We start from the raw sequence: 17,034 nt of genomic DNA, 5'->3' as shown, positions 1-17,034 counted from the left end.
AAATTACCCGGAACTTTCAGTCCCAGGAACTACTTTACCAGGAACTAAAAGGTTCCTTCAGCCAGTGGTTGTCTGCGTTTCCACCGGGGTCTAAAGTACCGCGAAGATTAGGCAAATTAGCCCACTGACGTATGAAAAAGCAACGTTGTCGTCGGTCCGTCTGTCATATGATTTCTTCCGTAACCCCATACTACCACCGAAGTAGCCTACATTATTTTCTAATAACCGGACAGCCCGGAGGGTTTTATTCCACTTATACAACGGTGTACCAACAATGACTATATATGGTTACTTTTGTATTTATTGATTTTCATATATCCTCTCAAACACATTCATTATGTTTTTATGCGAACATTCGCTTTCATGTCTTGACATCCGAAGCGACAGAATGCATTCACATTTATATGTATAACTGGCAACAACAGCAGAAAACATGCACACGTTGTAAACAATTTGCTGTTTGATTACTTTCTCGTCGTCAATTCCATATAGGCTAATGGCAAAATGACAAGAATAGAACGAAAACTCGGACTTGCGTGAAAATGTAAATTTAGTAGTGGTACAGCCACCGTTTGCTTTCCTTCGAAGTTACTCCTAGCCGAGCAGCGAAGTGTGCCCTCCAGATGCGAACCATGCACCATAAATTAGTCCATAGTCTTCCTGGTCTTTTCGTGGAATTGAAAAATGGCAGTAAAATTACGGCAGTCTGAAAAAGCTAAAGGAAGATTACTAGAATTAACCTGTTATTTTACCCGGATAAAAAGTGCGGATGGTGATTTCCAGTTTGCTTGTACTGTATCACCAATGTTAATTAAGTTAACTACCGCATACCTCACATAACTGCATCAAACGTTGAGTCAATTACAACGGACTAACAAAGAAAATCCGGAAGAAATATTCAGCAACGAATTAATCCGTTTGAATGTTTTGGTAGCCTACGTAATATGCTGTCCCAGCACGATGCTTAGCATTTTATAAAACGAATACTAAGCAAGAAAACAACAGAAGAGCACACGTTATAATTCCAAGACGTTGACAGGCTATAACCAAAACTAGGCTACTGCGCCGCATAACATACAAGTTTGATTTGAAGTTATTATGAAAATTAATTGGTTTGCCGCTGCATATTTTCAAACATGGCGGGTAATGGCGGAAAATAAATACAACACAAATGCTGCGAGTACTCGACCAATCAGAAATGTTCAGCGCTACAAGCTCCACCCAAAAGGTTCCTGTACTTTCGGAAAGTACTACCCCCCGAGCAGGAACGTTTTGGGGGGTAAAACAAAGCCCCCAGAACTAAATTTAGACCCTAAGCCGCGTTTCCACCAAAATTACCCGGAACTTTCAGTCCCAGGAACTACTTTACCAGGAACTAAAAGGTTCCTTCAGCCAATGGTTGTCTGCGTTTCCACCGGGGTCTAAAGTACCGCGAAGATTAGGCAAATTAGCCCACTGACGTTGTCGTCGGTCCATCTGTCATATGATTTCTTCTGTAACGCCATACTACCACCGAAGTAGCCTACATTATTTTCTAATAACCGGGACAGCCCGAAGGGGTTTATTCCACTTATATACAACGCATTACCAACAATGACTATATATGGTTACTTTTGTATTTATTGATTTTCATATATCCTCTCAAACACATTCATTAACAGCAGAAAACATGTACACGTTGTAAACAATTTGCTGTTTTATTACTTTCTCGTCGTCAATTCCATATAGGCTAATCGCAAAATGACAAGAATAGAACGAAAACTCGGACTTGCGTGAAAATGTAAATTAGTAGTGGTACAGCCACCGTTTGCTTTCCTTCGAAGTTACTGCTAGCCGAGCAGCGAAGTGTGCCCTCCAGATGCGAACCATGCACCATAAATGAGTCCATAGTCTTCCTGGTCTTTTCGTGGAATTGAAAAATGGCAGTAAAATTGAGTAAAATTACGGCAGTCTGAAAAAGCTAAAGGGAAGATTACTAGAATTAACCTGTTATTTTACCCGGATAAAAAGTGCGGAAGGTGATTTCCAGTTTGCTTGTACTGTATCACCAATGTTAATTATGCAGAACTACCGCATACCTCACATAACTGTATCAAACGTTTTGAGTCAATTACAACGGGCTAACAAAGAAAATCCGTAAGAAAATATTCAGCAACCGAATTAATCCGTTTGAATGTTTTGGTAGCCTACGTAATATGCTGTCCCACCACGAATGCTTAGCATTTTATAAAACGAATACTAAAGCAAGAAAAGAACAGAAGAGCACACGTTATAATTCCAAGACGTTGACAGGCTATAACCAAAAGTAGGCTACTGCGCCGCATAACATACAAGTTTGATTTGAAGTTATTATGAAAATAAATTGGTTTGCCGCTGCATATTTTCAAACATGGCGGGTAATGGCGGAAAATAAATACAACACAAATGCTACGAGTACTCGACCAATCAGAAATGTTCAGCGCTGCAAGCTCCACCCAAAAGGTTCCTGTACTTTCGGAAAGTACTACCCCCCGAGCAGGAACGTTTTGGGGGGTAAAACAAAGCCCCCAGAACTAAATTTAGACCCTAGTTCCTGCGGTGGAAACGCACTGAGTTCCTCAAAAGGTTCCTAGTTCCGGGGTATAGTTCCTGCGGTGGAAACGCGGCTCTAGTTCCTGCGGTGGAAACGCACTGAGTTCCTCAAAAGGTTCCTAGTTCCGGGGTATAGTTCCTGCGGTGGAAACGCGGCTTTAGAAGTAGTATTTACCCACTTGAATGACTGTTTTATTCATTCTGGTTTATGAAGAAGATCAACACATGTTTGGGATATAAAAGTCACTCATTAGTTTGTTGCATGGAAAGGCATGCATGCTATTTGCATAGCACTGCACCACACTAACCTGTAGTGCTGTCCAGCAATACATTTTCCCAACAGCAGAGAGCAGAGGGGGTTGAGAGTACAGTTCTGTGGTTAAGTATGACAGGCTATGAGCAGACCGTAATAAACGATCTCAGAGCCGCTCATCCAAACAGGCTGAGACAAAAATCTCATTAGCTTGCTGTTACTTGCACATTGAGCAGGCTTACCTTGCAAATGATTAATGACAACAGGTGTGGAGGAGGCTGTGCCAGTGGGCTTCTCTATACATGTGAAGGCCATGATGCCAACTGCAGGCTGGTGTGAGGTGTCTCTCTTCTGGGCAGGCCCCTCCCACATAGCAGGTTGCCTCATTTCAACGTGTGATCTATTGGCATGAACCGAAAGCTGAGTGTGATCTGCAAAAATAGCACAAAGGAGAACCAACTACTTTCTCTTTTGCTCAAGGAATGCATACGTTATTTTGTTGTTCTATGCAAAGTTTTTCAAAATGAACAGCGTAGACCTTTTCTTTTTAGAAAAATTAACTTTTTTGGTCATTTTACAAGTTACAGTGTAACTTTCTTTGGACACTAAATGGAAACTCAAATGTTATTCCCTCAACTAGTAGTAACATGCTTCATATAATTGCATGTGGGGGATGAAATTGTTTAGCATTCCTCTTTAATGGAATTTTAAGGTACTACTGCTCAACCATGGTGATCGTCACAACATATAAAACACATGAAGCAATCTGACCTCAGTGTGCTTTGTTTTTGAATTTAAATGAACAAAATGGATGTCTTTTCAATGCTTAGAAATTATCCAATACAACAACAAAAAAAGCTGCACAAGTGACTTTAAATATATAATTTGTTTGTAGCAATGTCAAAAAAGCAATATTTTTCAAGCTTAAATTCTTAAATTCGAGGTGGTGTTGCCTATATACATCGGTACAATCTGAGGCAAGCAGTGACCATGCTTTAACAGAAATTCACTAGACTGTATTCATACACTTACGTTTTTGAAATAAAGAAGGCAATAATGTTATAAATGTGTCCTAACATAACAACATATGACCTTCTTAGTGTCACAGCAACCCAAGCAGAAGCAATTCTGTAGAAACAAAATCTCCATGTTGCTATGCAGACTTAGGATTTATTTGCCAGTAAGTGAGAATGGTTTTACACCTGTTTTACCAGCTGAATCCAAACTTTGTTTATTCCCAGCTGAGGCTAACAGTTGTCTGGTGGATTAGAAGCTGCTGTTCTGCAGTTGGCTGCCCAATACAAGCAGTGACTTATGACCCAGCAAAGCAGATTTTTTTTTATCCTACGCTAGTGCTTTTAGGCTGTCTGTGTAGATGCCTGGGTCACTTTTAACTGCAGTGTAAATCTAGTAAAGCACTTATATGTGCCTAAATATTGCAGAAAGGAAAAGTCGTCAGCTTTTTAATTATCAGGTAGTATGGAGCAAATGTAATATATTTTCACAAAAAAAAGTTAGTGCAAAATGTTCCAAGCATTTTTTGGAATGCTTCTCATAATCAGAAAGCAAAACACTTAGAGGTGCTCATCTATGTGACAAAATAAAACTCTGAATGTATGTTCTGCAAATTAGACATGCATTTATACGATTGAGAGCTATAATCATACTTTTTTTAGAGATGAATGTGGAATGGGAGTTATGAAAGTACTGTGTATATGGTCAGTCATGTTGGGGAACAAAAGGGATAAGACTGCACCCAGAGTTGTCAAAAACCAAACATTAATGCTGGGACTCTGTATATGATGTCCCTCGGGAAAAAGCATATATGTGGGTAAAAAGTATTCACATTCAGTAAGGGGTGGAAACTGCAGAGAGGAGCAGAAGACAGGTAATATTCCATTCTATTTGTATTTTGGATCAAACGAAATGTTCTACTGAAATTGTTAACATACCTCAGAGAAACTAAAAATTCCACACATAGGAAACTTTCTTTAAAAGAAATTCATTACATTACAATCACTTTGTGGATACTCTTATCCAGAGCAATGTACAGTAGTATAAATTCACTGATGAATTAGTGTGATGTTTTATGTATTGTAATAATTATTAGTGAATTGTTTCTTCCTCAGCAACATGTACTTGCAACTGATCCCATTTTGATGGATCTTAAATTTTAAAATATACTATTTTTAGATGATTGGGTCAAAATTCACCATTTAAAATATTTCTGAAAAATGTTTCAGCATTTCCTATTCCAGTACACAAAAGAATACCTGTGAGTCTTACCTTATAATTGCATTAGAAATACAGTGTTATGTAATGGTACATTTTTCTCCTTGGAAGAAAAATGTACATTGTCTTGAACAATGTGGTTTAAAATGCCTGAGCCATCCTGGTAGATTGGATACTTCTCAGCCTTAGCTCTTCTAATATGCCAAAATGAGAAATCTGTTGTTGCTGCTTCAAAGCATAGAAGCGGAATACACTAGCCCTAAAACTTTCTTTCAGTTGAACGAAAATGCCTTTCAACCACTGTAACAGTGCCTTTCAAAACTAGACCAAACAAAATTTAATACACAGTCATTTGTCTGCTTAAACCTGTTTTACAAACAAATGACAGAAAGACTAAGTAAACAGCTGGCTATGTTTCAATCCAAGCGCATGGCATTACGAAATTCTGTCTCAGACCAACTAAAAGGCCATTTGGCATTCTATGTTTGGCCAGCTGCTATGAATCTAATTGCTGTTACAGTACTTGTGTAAAAGTAAGTGCCCTGTCCTAAATTCTTGCATTTATTTTTACCACATTTTGAGTCAAATGGATATTTGATCATCACATAAGTCCTAGTGTATAGATAATATAGCAAACAGCACAAAAAAGAAAGGACTTCTGTGATGAGGAAACATACTTTTGATTCAGGGAGCAGTTACGTCTTCACAGTGTATGGAAAGTTACAATGAAAAAATACATCCTGTATGCCTTTTAAGGTTATTATGAATCATAATCCATTGATACGTGATTGTGGTGCACTCAAATCAAGCTGTTATCATATGTTGCTGGTCAATCATAATGCAGTTATTTGAATTGGATTGCTTTGTTTATCTTGCCCTATCTTGAAGTCATGGGGCCAGTAGTATTTACCATGGGTAGTTTTACAACACAAATTCTCATGAACACTACTTGTTCTGACCAGAGAAAAGGGCTCCTATATTGATAGAAAATACAATTATTGTCTCAAAAGTTACCTCTAATTCAGGGTTGGGTCAATATTATTGACTAAAGAATAAATCAATGTTGATATCAAGGAGAAATAAGTTAAAGAAATATACATATAATTACCTATTATTTAAGGGACTGTATTAATTGATGTCAGAAGGACTTACTTTATAATAAAGAGAAAACATAAATACAATTTCACATTGCCATGGCTGTATGTTTAATGCATTTATTTGCAGGAATTGTCATGGAGTCCTTCTGCCTTATGAATGTTCCCTTGTGTGCAATTATTTTTTTACCAAAGAGTCTACATTGCTACATTGCCTAAACCAATAAGAACAATGATACTTTGGAAATCAAATATTTTATTTCTCTGAACAGACTATCATTGTAGGGCAGCACTGGATAAAGAATATTCCCTGTAATTGTATATTTTATCAGGTTGGCATCATTGGAATTCCAGCTCTACTGAATGTGTTGAGACTTGAAGCCCACTCAGATGTGGTATTTTGTGATAAGACACACAAATCCTATGAACTACAACTGGATAATCTGATTAAATCAGGCTTTACAATCAACATGTTTAAGGAATGCATTATCCATAGAGCAAATCAGCCATTTGATTTGTAACTCACATGTCGTGTGTGTGTGTGTGTGAGAGTGTGTGCGTGTGCTCTTGCACACATGTGCGGGGAGCTGTGGACTGTGTAAAAAGATGTTTGTCATTACCCATTTTCAGTCATCAGTCTCATGTATAGTATTCTACTGTGGTAATAGAACCCATTCACATCTGTCAGTATTACTGATAGTTCTCATTAGGTACTGGATGCTCAGAATTTCAAATGAGTACACTCTTTGACAATTTATTATGTGTTCTATTGAAGGATATCTTGAGAAAAATTAGCCTGTTTCCTTGGAAACTTGCATATCAATATCACTCATCAAATGAACATCTTGTACAATGCAACTCGTCAGTGTTCAAGCAGTCTGATTATATTAATCAGATATTGGTCTTAACAACCACATGACTATGTCTGAGGCAATATGAATTTTACTGATTTGTTGGAAGATTGCTACAAATATTTGTAAAATAACAGTGTGAAATGTAAAATAACTAAATGAGGCTACACTTCACAATGTACCCACCATTTTGCCATAAACCATTGCAACAGTCTTAGAAGTAATCTGTGTTTAAGTGACTGCTTTAATTTATCAAAAGATACGATTACAACTTTTATTTTTGGTGTCTTGTGCTTTCTGCAAATTATGTTAGTGGATCAAAAAGGTATGCAAAATTGACTGCTGCTGGTTTTGTTTGCACTTATGTAACCTAGGCCTATCAAGCCATAGTAGCCTACTGTTAAGTCTATGTTTGGCTTTAGTACAAATTATACTTGCAGATTTTTGGTAAAACGAAATTGGATAAACAAAATACGCCTACAACGGTTCATTGTCAGACAACTTGGAAAAAAAAAAAAAAAAAAAAAAAAAAAATATATATATATATATATATATATATATAAACGTCAAAATGCTATTTAAACGCTTCATTTAAGTAACCAATGAAGGAGTCAGAGAAACTACCCAGTTTAATTATCTAATACTTCCAATGGTCTTACAGACGTAAACATAGGAGCATACTCGCCAGTCACGGAAAGCTGAAAAGATATACATTGTAATTGATATTCCACCACCCATTTGTGCCGTTTTTATGACTGTTATGGGGCACATACCAACATGTTATTATTACATACATTTTTGTTCCCTATGTCAACCGTCAGGCCAAAAAACACGCTTTGCTCAATATGCGCATCGTGTGTCCGCGTGGGTCCAGTGAAATCTGGGATCGATTTATCTGGTCTCGCGCCATGGGCAAACAAACATTCCATACGCAGCTGAGAGTGCAACCTGCCTAATTCAGACGGAGAGAACGGGAGGGATCGGAAAGACGTAGGGACAGACGGTCCCTTTTCAAAACAGGGAAAATGGGTTTTATCGCCCTTGCAACCAAGAGAAAAACAATCTTCAGTGAAACCAGAACTCTTTAACTACGCGAAGGGCTTGATCTGATTCCGTTGAATAATTTTATGCGTGAGTTCTTTGAAGTTTAAAATGTGGGTGATGGTGGTTTTGTCGAGAGCGAGGTCTCCCCTCCTGTTGTCCAGAACAAGATGGCAGCAGTGCAGGCAAACTGAGCATGGTATGGGTACGCTATAACTCCATAGCTAACATGTTCAGAGAAGCCGTGGATTCTATCACTTGTTATTGTGTGTGAAGGTAAGTCGTTTGACTCTCTATTTTTTGTTATTTGTGTGCTCAGTAGTGCATAGTTGGTTAAATGTCATACATTTTTAGTCTCCCTTATTCTAGCTGCCAACTGTCTGAATGTCTAGCTTGTTAGTTCGCTAGCTAGGTAGCAACATAACACTAACAGTGTGAAAATCTAATCGTTTTTAGTAGCTTATTGGCTAACAAAACAGTCGTGAACTCTCTCAATTTGAAGAAATTGGTGGTTGACTAGCTATATAACTTTGCTAGCCGCCTAGATGACGACAATGCCATTTGGCTGACTAGCTAACGCTAACGTTGCTAACTTGGCTAGCTAACTTAGTTTCTCGTTTACTTTACGTTTGTTGACTGGCTAGCCGTTGGATAACAAATCCGTTATTGCAAGCTAAGATGATTGGTACTACACATAACTAAGTTATGTAGATCTATGCACAAAACCATTTAGTTTCTAAGCTGACGTTATAGTTAGCTAGGTAGCTAGCTAAACGATTTTGCGTTGTTTTTATTTTCAGTATTGGTGTCCACAGGTTTTCTCATTTGGGTCCTGAAAGTGAAAACGTTAACAAACTGTCCTTGTCAACAAACAGCCTATAACTTTTACTATTACTATCTTGTCAGATTGTCATCCTACTGAAATTGCTTTTAGTTGTAACGTTAGATACAGTTAACTTAGCTAGTGCATTTATTTTTTTTAATGTTGACTTTTGAATAAGTTTAACGCCGAGTGTTTTAAATAGATAAACTCGCTTGGTAATCGTGACCTTGGAAAGTTGGTGTAAGTTGAATAATTCAATTAAGCATGGCTGTTGATACTCAGGCTAATACAATAATAAAACATAAGTTGTGTGAACTCAAGTAATTTTAAGTAATTTTTTATCTGAATCAAAGGAATTTTAAGTTAACAGAACTTAAACCAATTAAGCGACAGTAACTTAGAAAACATTTTAGCAGCTCTGATTTGTATTATGTTAACTTAATTCGGCCTAATATTCATACTATGAAATATTTTGTCTTGCTTTGCTCAAAAGGCAGTGGGTTTCCTCAAATTTTTGAGTAAGCTAAAATTTTGTTTTACAGTGTGCTTATTGTACAGTAAGTCAGAACAGTCAGCTTACATATGGCCCCTTTACACATTTTCTGAAAAGGTTACTGCAAGTGAACTGTAAAAAGTTAGACTTAAGAACCTTGTTGGACCTTTAAATTAATCTCATTTAAACATAAATAACTGTGACACCGTTAAGTGATTTTAAAATTTATTTTATGGTCACAATAACCAAACCAACAGATGTAGATAGCTGTTACCAATGTTAGCAAATAGATATCTGTTAGCAATGTTAGCAAATTTAGCAAGAAGTTGCTGACTGTACTTTGGTCACCTAATAAAAACAAAAGCATGTCATATCTGAAGCGGAACTGTCAAAACAAGGAACGAATGGGCTGTTTTGCATGTGAGGATTCAGATAACAGAAATGAGCACATCATTTTTTTGTAACTAGTTTATGTAATCCTGATGGCAGTAGCAGACTGTAGCTTGTAGCTTCTCCTCATAAATGAAGACAAATTGTTATCTGTTTGGTCATCACGGTAGACACCAAGTCCTTCAAAGTTTAATGTGAAGAGCCTGCAAAGAACTTACGTGGAGAAACAGTGATGTCGTGTTAGCACTGCTGTAGAAAGAAGGCAGACCCAGAGCCCAAACATCAGAAGTAATTGGTCACTTCATGGACAAATTATCCACCAACAGTGCTTTATAATAACTGCATGTCTGTTTCTAATATGAAAACTACAGTCATTCCTGACTGACTGTGACCCACATGTTTTTGTTTCTGGCTCCAATTTGTAACTCTACACGAGTAAGCAGAGGAGCTTATTTTGAGTTTACTAGTTAAATTAAGACCAGTTCAACATTTCAAAAACCAACAGCTAAGGATGAATATTTATGTTTGACATTCTGAAATCACATTTGTGTCACAATAATGTGTCAGCTAACAGGGAAGAGTGTATAAAAGCAGAAAGTCTTTTCTTTGCCCTTAATTAATGAAAGGAATTTATGACAAATGTGCATAAATGTACACGTGCCTGATTTCATGTCAAGTACTTCTGTGTTGGACTCTCTCTTCCAGACGTTTCAAATTAAAAGACCCCTTGCATTCCAGTAAATCTCGTGCAAGACCTGTGTTGACATGCTGTTGAAACTTCCATGTTTCACGACTTCTTGTTTTTCAGTGAGCATTGTTACAGAGGTTGTCTCTCCTGTTGTCAGGTGTCTCCACTGGCTTCCTGTTGCTTCATAGTTTTGAACTCTTCCGCTGTAAAGCAGCACATGCACACGCCACTGCCAGGTGCTGATATTCACGGGTGCGATGTTTGTGTTCATCTGAATTGGGTTTCACACGCATGAAATGGATATTTTTTCCTCCACTCTGCAAAACTACTCTGTAGGCACTTTTTATGAGGCATTACTGTAGGGTTCATTGGGTCGCTACCAGCTTTTATATAACAATGAGGAAATCCTCACTGTACTCCCTTTAGGAAAGGGTATTGCTTTTCTCCCATTTTATTCCCCTTGTTGTCGATACTGCAGTCCAGCGGCTAAGCTACCGCTTCTGCTGTGCTGTACGATTGTGCAGCCGATGCACCTGGCCCATGTAGATTGCACGCGTCCGATCCACCATAGAAGGCGCTATGGAGCGGTGAGCCACCCAACTTTACTCAGGGCTACCCTCCCAGGGCGTTGTTACGGTTAACCGTGCCTCGCCCAGTTCGTTTCACCCGTCGTAGCCGGGTATGACACGGCGCAAATTGGATCCGTGCTGTCGTGCATTTAATAAGCCACGCCACTCAGGATCCTCGCAGCGTTCCTCCTTAAACGGAATGAATCATCCCGGAATGAGGAGCGGAGAATGCCTCTAATTAGCCATTTCTACGCTTTTCATTTGTTCAGCAGCAACTTGCCACGACACGGAGCCCTATGCCGCGTCTCGTTTGTGATCTCAGGAAGTGTTTTTTAAGGAAACTTCTCATTGTGCGTAAGCCGACTGGCGCCGTAGAGCGTTTTGGCCCGGCCGGACGCCAGGCGCGATCCGTTTTTTACTCGACGCGAACCCACCCCCGTACTTTTATCTGCTGCCGGAGATTGAATCTGAGCCTCCGGGTTTACTGTAATGTCAAAATGGCTGGCAGACATTCTGCAGTTGTGGAATGTTGCTGTTGAGTCTGTCACACCCCTCTCGCTCTCCCTTTCTCTCTCTCTCTGCGGCCCGTGGAGAATCACATGAACGGCCTGCGATTTCGACGGGGCAATCAATAGTCGCGCTTGTTGCGATTCCGACTCCCGTTTGCTGCGTCTCCTCGAAAACTGGAGCACGCGGTCTGATTTGCTATGCACTAGATTTTTATTTCTGGACACTTAACGGTGCTTTGTTGGCGTCATGCGAACATGATACTCCGGGTCTTGTGAACACAATACGCATGCTTGTTAAATAAGGAACCCCTTATTAAGCTAAAGTTTCCCTGCTCTGATTCTTTTGTCCCCTTTCTTTGGGATACTGCAGTACTGCTGCCACAGCACAGAAAGAAAAATACAAAGCCATGTCATTTTGGCAAGTGCTCAGGTAATGGTTGTGGTTTGTGTGTTGTTCAGGTGATCACGGCAGTGGATTTGGTTGGCTAGCACGTCATGGCAGCTCGCTTTTCCCATTTGGTTTCCATGGCTTTGTTTACACCGTGTTTACTCGGTTGCTAGGCGAGGAGATGGTGGTCATTGGGTTGCCTGGCCTTTGTACGCCGATCATTCAGTCACCGTGTGCTAAGGCGGTGCTCTTTCGGCTGGCAGGTGGTGTCTGGGTGGCGTCCGTGCGTCCGAACGGTATCCAGGTGCTTATCGGTCGCGGCGCTGGGCTGCTGGGAACTCTTAGCTCAGTTAGGTAACGGTAGTCCTCCGTAGGTGTGTCAGGTGGCAGATGGTCGCTCCGGCCCACCGTCGCACGACGGCACGGCTCAGGGGGATTGTTTGTTCTGGGCCGTCTGAGTCTGCCACCGCATGCACAGGCCATGTGACCGTCGCCATGGTGCAGAGCTGGTTTGTAAGCCACACCAGCCTCTTAGTTTCTCCATATACATTTCCACCAGCTAAGGTTTTTAAAATTTTTATGTTTCCAATGCTGGAAAAGAACAATTTTGGAATTTTGTAAACTCAACATCAAATTATTCATTCATATCATTGAGCAAACCGAATTTGAAGTAATACACCTGATGGAAGATTAATATTGTTTATTAACTGTACAATGTGTACAGATCCATCCTAAAATCGTTTTGTAATTTACGCATGTATAAAATTCCAATGGCCTTTCGCATTGACCTTTGTCAGAGAACTCCTTGCGGCTGGTGGAGCGTTTCCATTCGAAGGGGGAAATTTTTTTTTAACTTGATGGTAATATGACAGAAATGTTCCACCACACTGGGGGTTTTTGAGAGCTCCCCTGTGGTTGGTCTTCGGGGCCGTATCGGGGGACGCCATCTTATCCGCCTGTTCCTGAGGGGGCTCGTTGAGATGGAAGCCCTGCGGCCGAGTCCCAGTCGAACGGCCTTCCGGTGCCGCGTGGTCGTAACGGAGAGCGTGCGATTTCAAACCATGACGTTTTTTTCCGAGCTCCCACCAAATCTAAAAATAATACCAAAAAAAAAAAACGGTTTGTTCATTTCGGCACAAGAGTGGATGTTTTGGAAATGTACCATTCCAGTTGCTTCCCTTGGCCTTTTCCTGTGTTTACTGCTAAAGGAGTCTTGGCATTTTTTCTCCTTTTTTTTTTTTTGCTCCGCCACAGAGAGATACACTGTGCAGAGTTTAAGGAGGCCTGCTGCTGCAGCAGCGGGGAGCTTCAGGAAGCCACTTCCCTGCAAGGCGGACGCATAAACGGCTCATATTTTGACCAGGTGTTTTTGTTCCCAATTAGCACTTCAGCACGGCGTCCATCGTTTGGACCCGCGCAACGGAGGGGAGCCTCCGGCTTTGAGAAATCTGTGGCCTTGCGCCGCTCCACTGGGGCGTTCGCACCTTTCGGGTGCTTTCTGCGACCCCCCCTCCCTCCCTCCACAACACCCCACACACCACCACAGGATTGTCCTGACTCAGTAAAAAGGTCAACAAGAAGCAATTACCAGCGGCCGTGGACCTTGAGTCGCGGTAACCTGACACCGCGCGAGGAGTTTCCACCTGGTGCAGGGGAGTGTCAGGCTACGGGCGGTAATAACAGCAGGCCTAGCAGCTGCCACGCATGCAAGCTCTAATTTATTGAAGGACTTTTATTTGCGCAGTTTTTTTCCTCATTGGTGTGTGACGCTGACGACGGGCCTGGTCCCCACCGCTCACGCCCGGTCCTTTAAACGGAACATTCCGGCGGTTTCCGTCCCTCAGGCTCACGCCAGACCGGCCCGGATTTATCTTATCTGGAAAAGCGCGGAGGCTTTGGCCTCTCCCCACGTCACCGCGCAGCTTGACGGATGTGGCTTAGCGAGCGTGACGCACGGCGAGTCCCCGTCCTGCGAGGGGGGCAGCGCGCTAACGCTTAGCGCCTGAGCCGCGGCCGTTTAGCCGCGAGGAGATACGGGGGGGGGGGCGGTTTCTGAGAACCGAGCGCGCCTGCCCCTGGTAGCACCTCTCGTCTGGCTTAGCGACCGTCCCCTCATGAATTTGGCATGCGGTGTGTAGGGACAAACTTAGGAACTAGGAACAAACGAGACCTGGTCGAATTGACCAGCGAGTCTTCATTTGTCCCCAACATATGGTTCTGCGCATTGGGGCATTTGGAATCGCTGGGCAGAACGTCTGATAAGATACCAGCCGCTTTCGACCGCAGCAGCGGGCTTTGAAAGCGGGTGCGATTACTTAGACCGGTCAGCCGGTACACATCGTGCGCACCGCATTTTTGTTAAACATTAAAAAAGCTCCCTCCTAGCAAAAATGTAAACCGACCCCCCCTCCTTTTCTCTCTCTGGTGCAAAAACAAAGTTTCCCTTGTTGCTAAAACGGCCCTTTTCCTGGTCGATGCGGATCCCGTGAGGATCTCTGCGTGCCTTTGTGCGGGAACATAAATACTTCAACGCCGAAACGAGGCCTCTCTCTGCTGTCCTTTGTGTCTCTCCATGGCCTCTCTCTCTCGTGTCCAGCGTCCTGTGAGCCCCGCGGCCGCTGGGTTAATATTTACTGGACGCGCGCTGCCGACGGAGCGGCCGAGCGAGGCGCCTCCCCGAAGCCGCTCGTCTGATAGACTAACAGACAGCCGGGCTCCGTTCCCGGCCTGCTAGCGCCCGAGGCTAGTCTCGTTTTTTTCTTTCTCTCTCTCTCTGTCTGTCGGTGAACCGCCGTACCAGCTGGTGGCTTTTGCCCACAGACTGGGCGCAGCACGTAGAACTTCTGATAAAAAACATTTTGGCACGGGCGCCTGCGTGCCAGCAGGGAACGGAACGGGGTTGCGGGCAGTCGACGGGTTTGCTTCTCGCTGATAAAAACAACCCAGCCCATCTCTCTCTCCCTCCCTCCCTCTCTTTCTGTCTCTCTCTCTCTCTCTCCACAGTTCAGTGTGGGGCTGCTGCTTGCACACCTCCTCCTTGCTGAGCGCTTGTTCCGGGCTGTTTGCCCTCAGACCAGCTCGTCTGCAGAGCCTGGCTTTTGCGGGCGGGTTCGGAAACGGCTCTCCATCGGCGAACGTCGGAGATCGAGCCTCTCCGTCCGGTCCGGGTGGGTGGGCCTCGCTTACCGTCCGCACGGGGGGAAAAGCCGGGACTGATCCCCCCCCCCCCCCACCGCTTCCTCCAGCCGCGAGAGTGCAGCCCGTCGACGGCGAGGAGCGGTTTTCTGCGGGGGGAACAATGCGCCGTATTTGTGCCGGCCCCCGGCCGTGAGCGCGCGACACAGACTGCAGCACCCTCTTTCCCGCGAGCGCGGTTATTCTTGGCTGCCGCGCGGAGCTAGCCCACACAGCGAGCGGCTGCGGCCAGCTGGATGTGTAAGACTCTCTGATTGACTCAGTCGCTGGGAGAGTGGAAGTCCCTGACACAGAGCTGACACAATTTACTGGAGATAACCCCCCCCCCCCCCCCCAACACCTTTTTTTTAAACGTATACATAACATGACCGAGTCTGGAAAGCCCGGATTTGCGCGCTAAGTGATCCAAAACTAAAATTATTCTTTGTTTCAGTATGCTTTCAGATTTACTAGAGAATTTTTAAAGAGAGGCTTGGGAATATCCACGTCGGACATATTCGAATAACGAATGAAAGTGACATGTATTTCACGTCCCTCGAAAAGCCCTGTGTGAAGAACCCTCCCATTCTCTCCTGAGATCTTTGGTCATCTTTAGTCATCTGCAGTGGGGAAACCCCGGTGTAGGTCAGGTTTCTCCTAAATTTACAGGTTTCTTTCCAGCGCTCGGGGAGGTTTAGCTCATCAGAAAATGGCCGTCGCTGAGAACGTGTGTTATTTGACGCCCACTGGTGAAACTTACCTGCCTGCGGTCAGGGTTTTCCGCAGGTTTTGGTTAGGATGCGACTGCCCTCGGCGCCACCGCGGTTGACTGCAGAACGCCGGCGGGAGAGCTCGCGCCAGTCGGCGTCGTCGCGTCGCTCGCGTTTTTCCGTCTTCTGAAAGCGCAGCTGTCAGCTGTTTTGGCTTCGCGGCGCGGAAGTGAGCCGGCCGCCTCTTGCTTCACGTCCGATGCTCTTCGCGGAGCACGCTGTATTTCAGGGCAAAAAAAAAAAAACAACCTTAAAAACAACAAAAAAAAAGTGACAGAAGGTTGAGTTGCAAAGTCTGCCCCACAAAGAGGAAATTGGCTGTGGTCTGGGTCACGTGGCCTCCTGTTGAGTAGCAGAGCCTTATCTAAGTTCCCTTTGACTCAGGCTGCCGCTTGGGCTCTTGCGAGCGAAGCAGCCTGACGTGGACGTTCTCTCTCGCAAGATGCCTGATCGATCGGTTCTACGTTGAGGGTCCCTCGCTTCTCTTTCGGGCTCACGCCCTAAATTGGGTTGAGGAACGTAAAATGGAGGACCAAAAAGAGGAGAGAAAGGTAGGCTCTTGGTTGTTTCGTTTATGCGATACGTGCTTTTGCAGCACGTAGCGTCGTCAGACTAATTGTGAAACGGGAGCCGTTGTCGAGCGTTGGCTTTCGAGTAAGGTCGCGCCTCGTTACTGGAGTTCGTGGCGGTGCCTAAATCTGAAACTATGCCCGACGCCGCGGTTTCTCGAGAAGGTAATCGATGATTCTGCCGCAGCAGTACGGCGAGTTGTCTTCCATTGTCGAATGGGCTACTTGTTTGATTCAGGCTAACGTTGCCAGGTACGCTGCGGCTCCTTCCGCGGCTCCGGCAGAACTGGGTTGGCGGGCACGCCAGCAGCTGCGGAGACGGTTCAGCGTGCCAGGGGCACCGCGGGCGCGGCCCCAAACTGCAACCCAACCGAAATTAAATACGGTTTGCCACGCCGTTTGCCCCATTTTCTGTCTAAATATTTTGGCTGTAGAGAAACGCGCGAGTGTCACATTGCTGTGGGAAATGAGGAAACGGGCCAAGGCGCTGTTGTCGGGAGGCACTCTTTACAGAAGCTGGCTCGCCGCGCCGCTGCGGGCAGCGTAACACTCATTACCCAACCTTCCCCGCTCCGAGGGTCATGTGATCCCAGTCGCCAATTCCCCCCTGAGGCCTCAA

General features: G+C 43.6%; 1 protein-coding gene across 1 annotated transcript in view; it reads left to right on the top strand.

The window, feature by feature from the left end:
- The first annotated feature begins 7,941 nt into the window (after positions 1-7,941).
- Positions 7,942-17,034, top strand: part of LOC135255253 (homeodomain-interacting protein kinase 3-like) — a 50,859-nt gene continuing 41,766 nt past the window's right edge. Inside the window, 2 exon segments of the mRNA XM_064336159.1 lie at positions 7,942-8,268; positions 8,270-8,318. Of these exon segments, the coding sequence (XP_064192229.1) occupies positions 8,239-8,268; positions 8,270-8,318 (79 nt within the window). The 5' untranslated portion in view covers positions 7,942-8,238.

This window comes from Anguilla rostrata, chromosome 5 (assembly GCF_018555375.3).
Source record: "Anguilla rostrata isolate EN2019 chromosome 5, ASM1855537v3, whole genome shotgun sequence".
NCBI classification, from domain to species: domain Eukaryota; kingdom Metazoa; phylum Chordata; class Actinopteri; order Anguilliformes; family Anguillidae; genus Anguilla; species Anguilla rostrata.
This window is presented reverse-complemented; position numbering and strand designations above follow the sequence as displayed.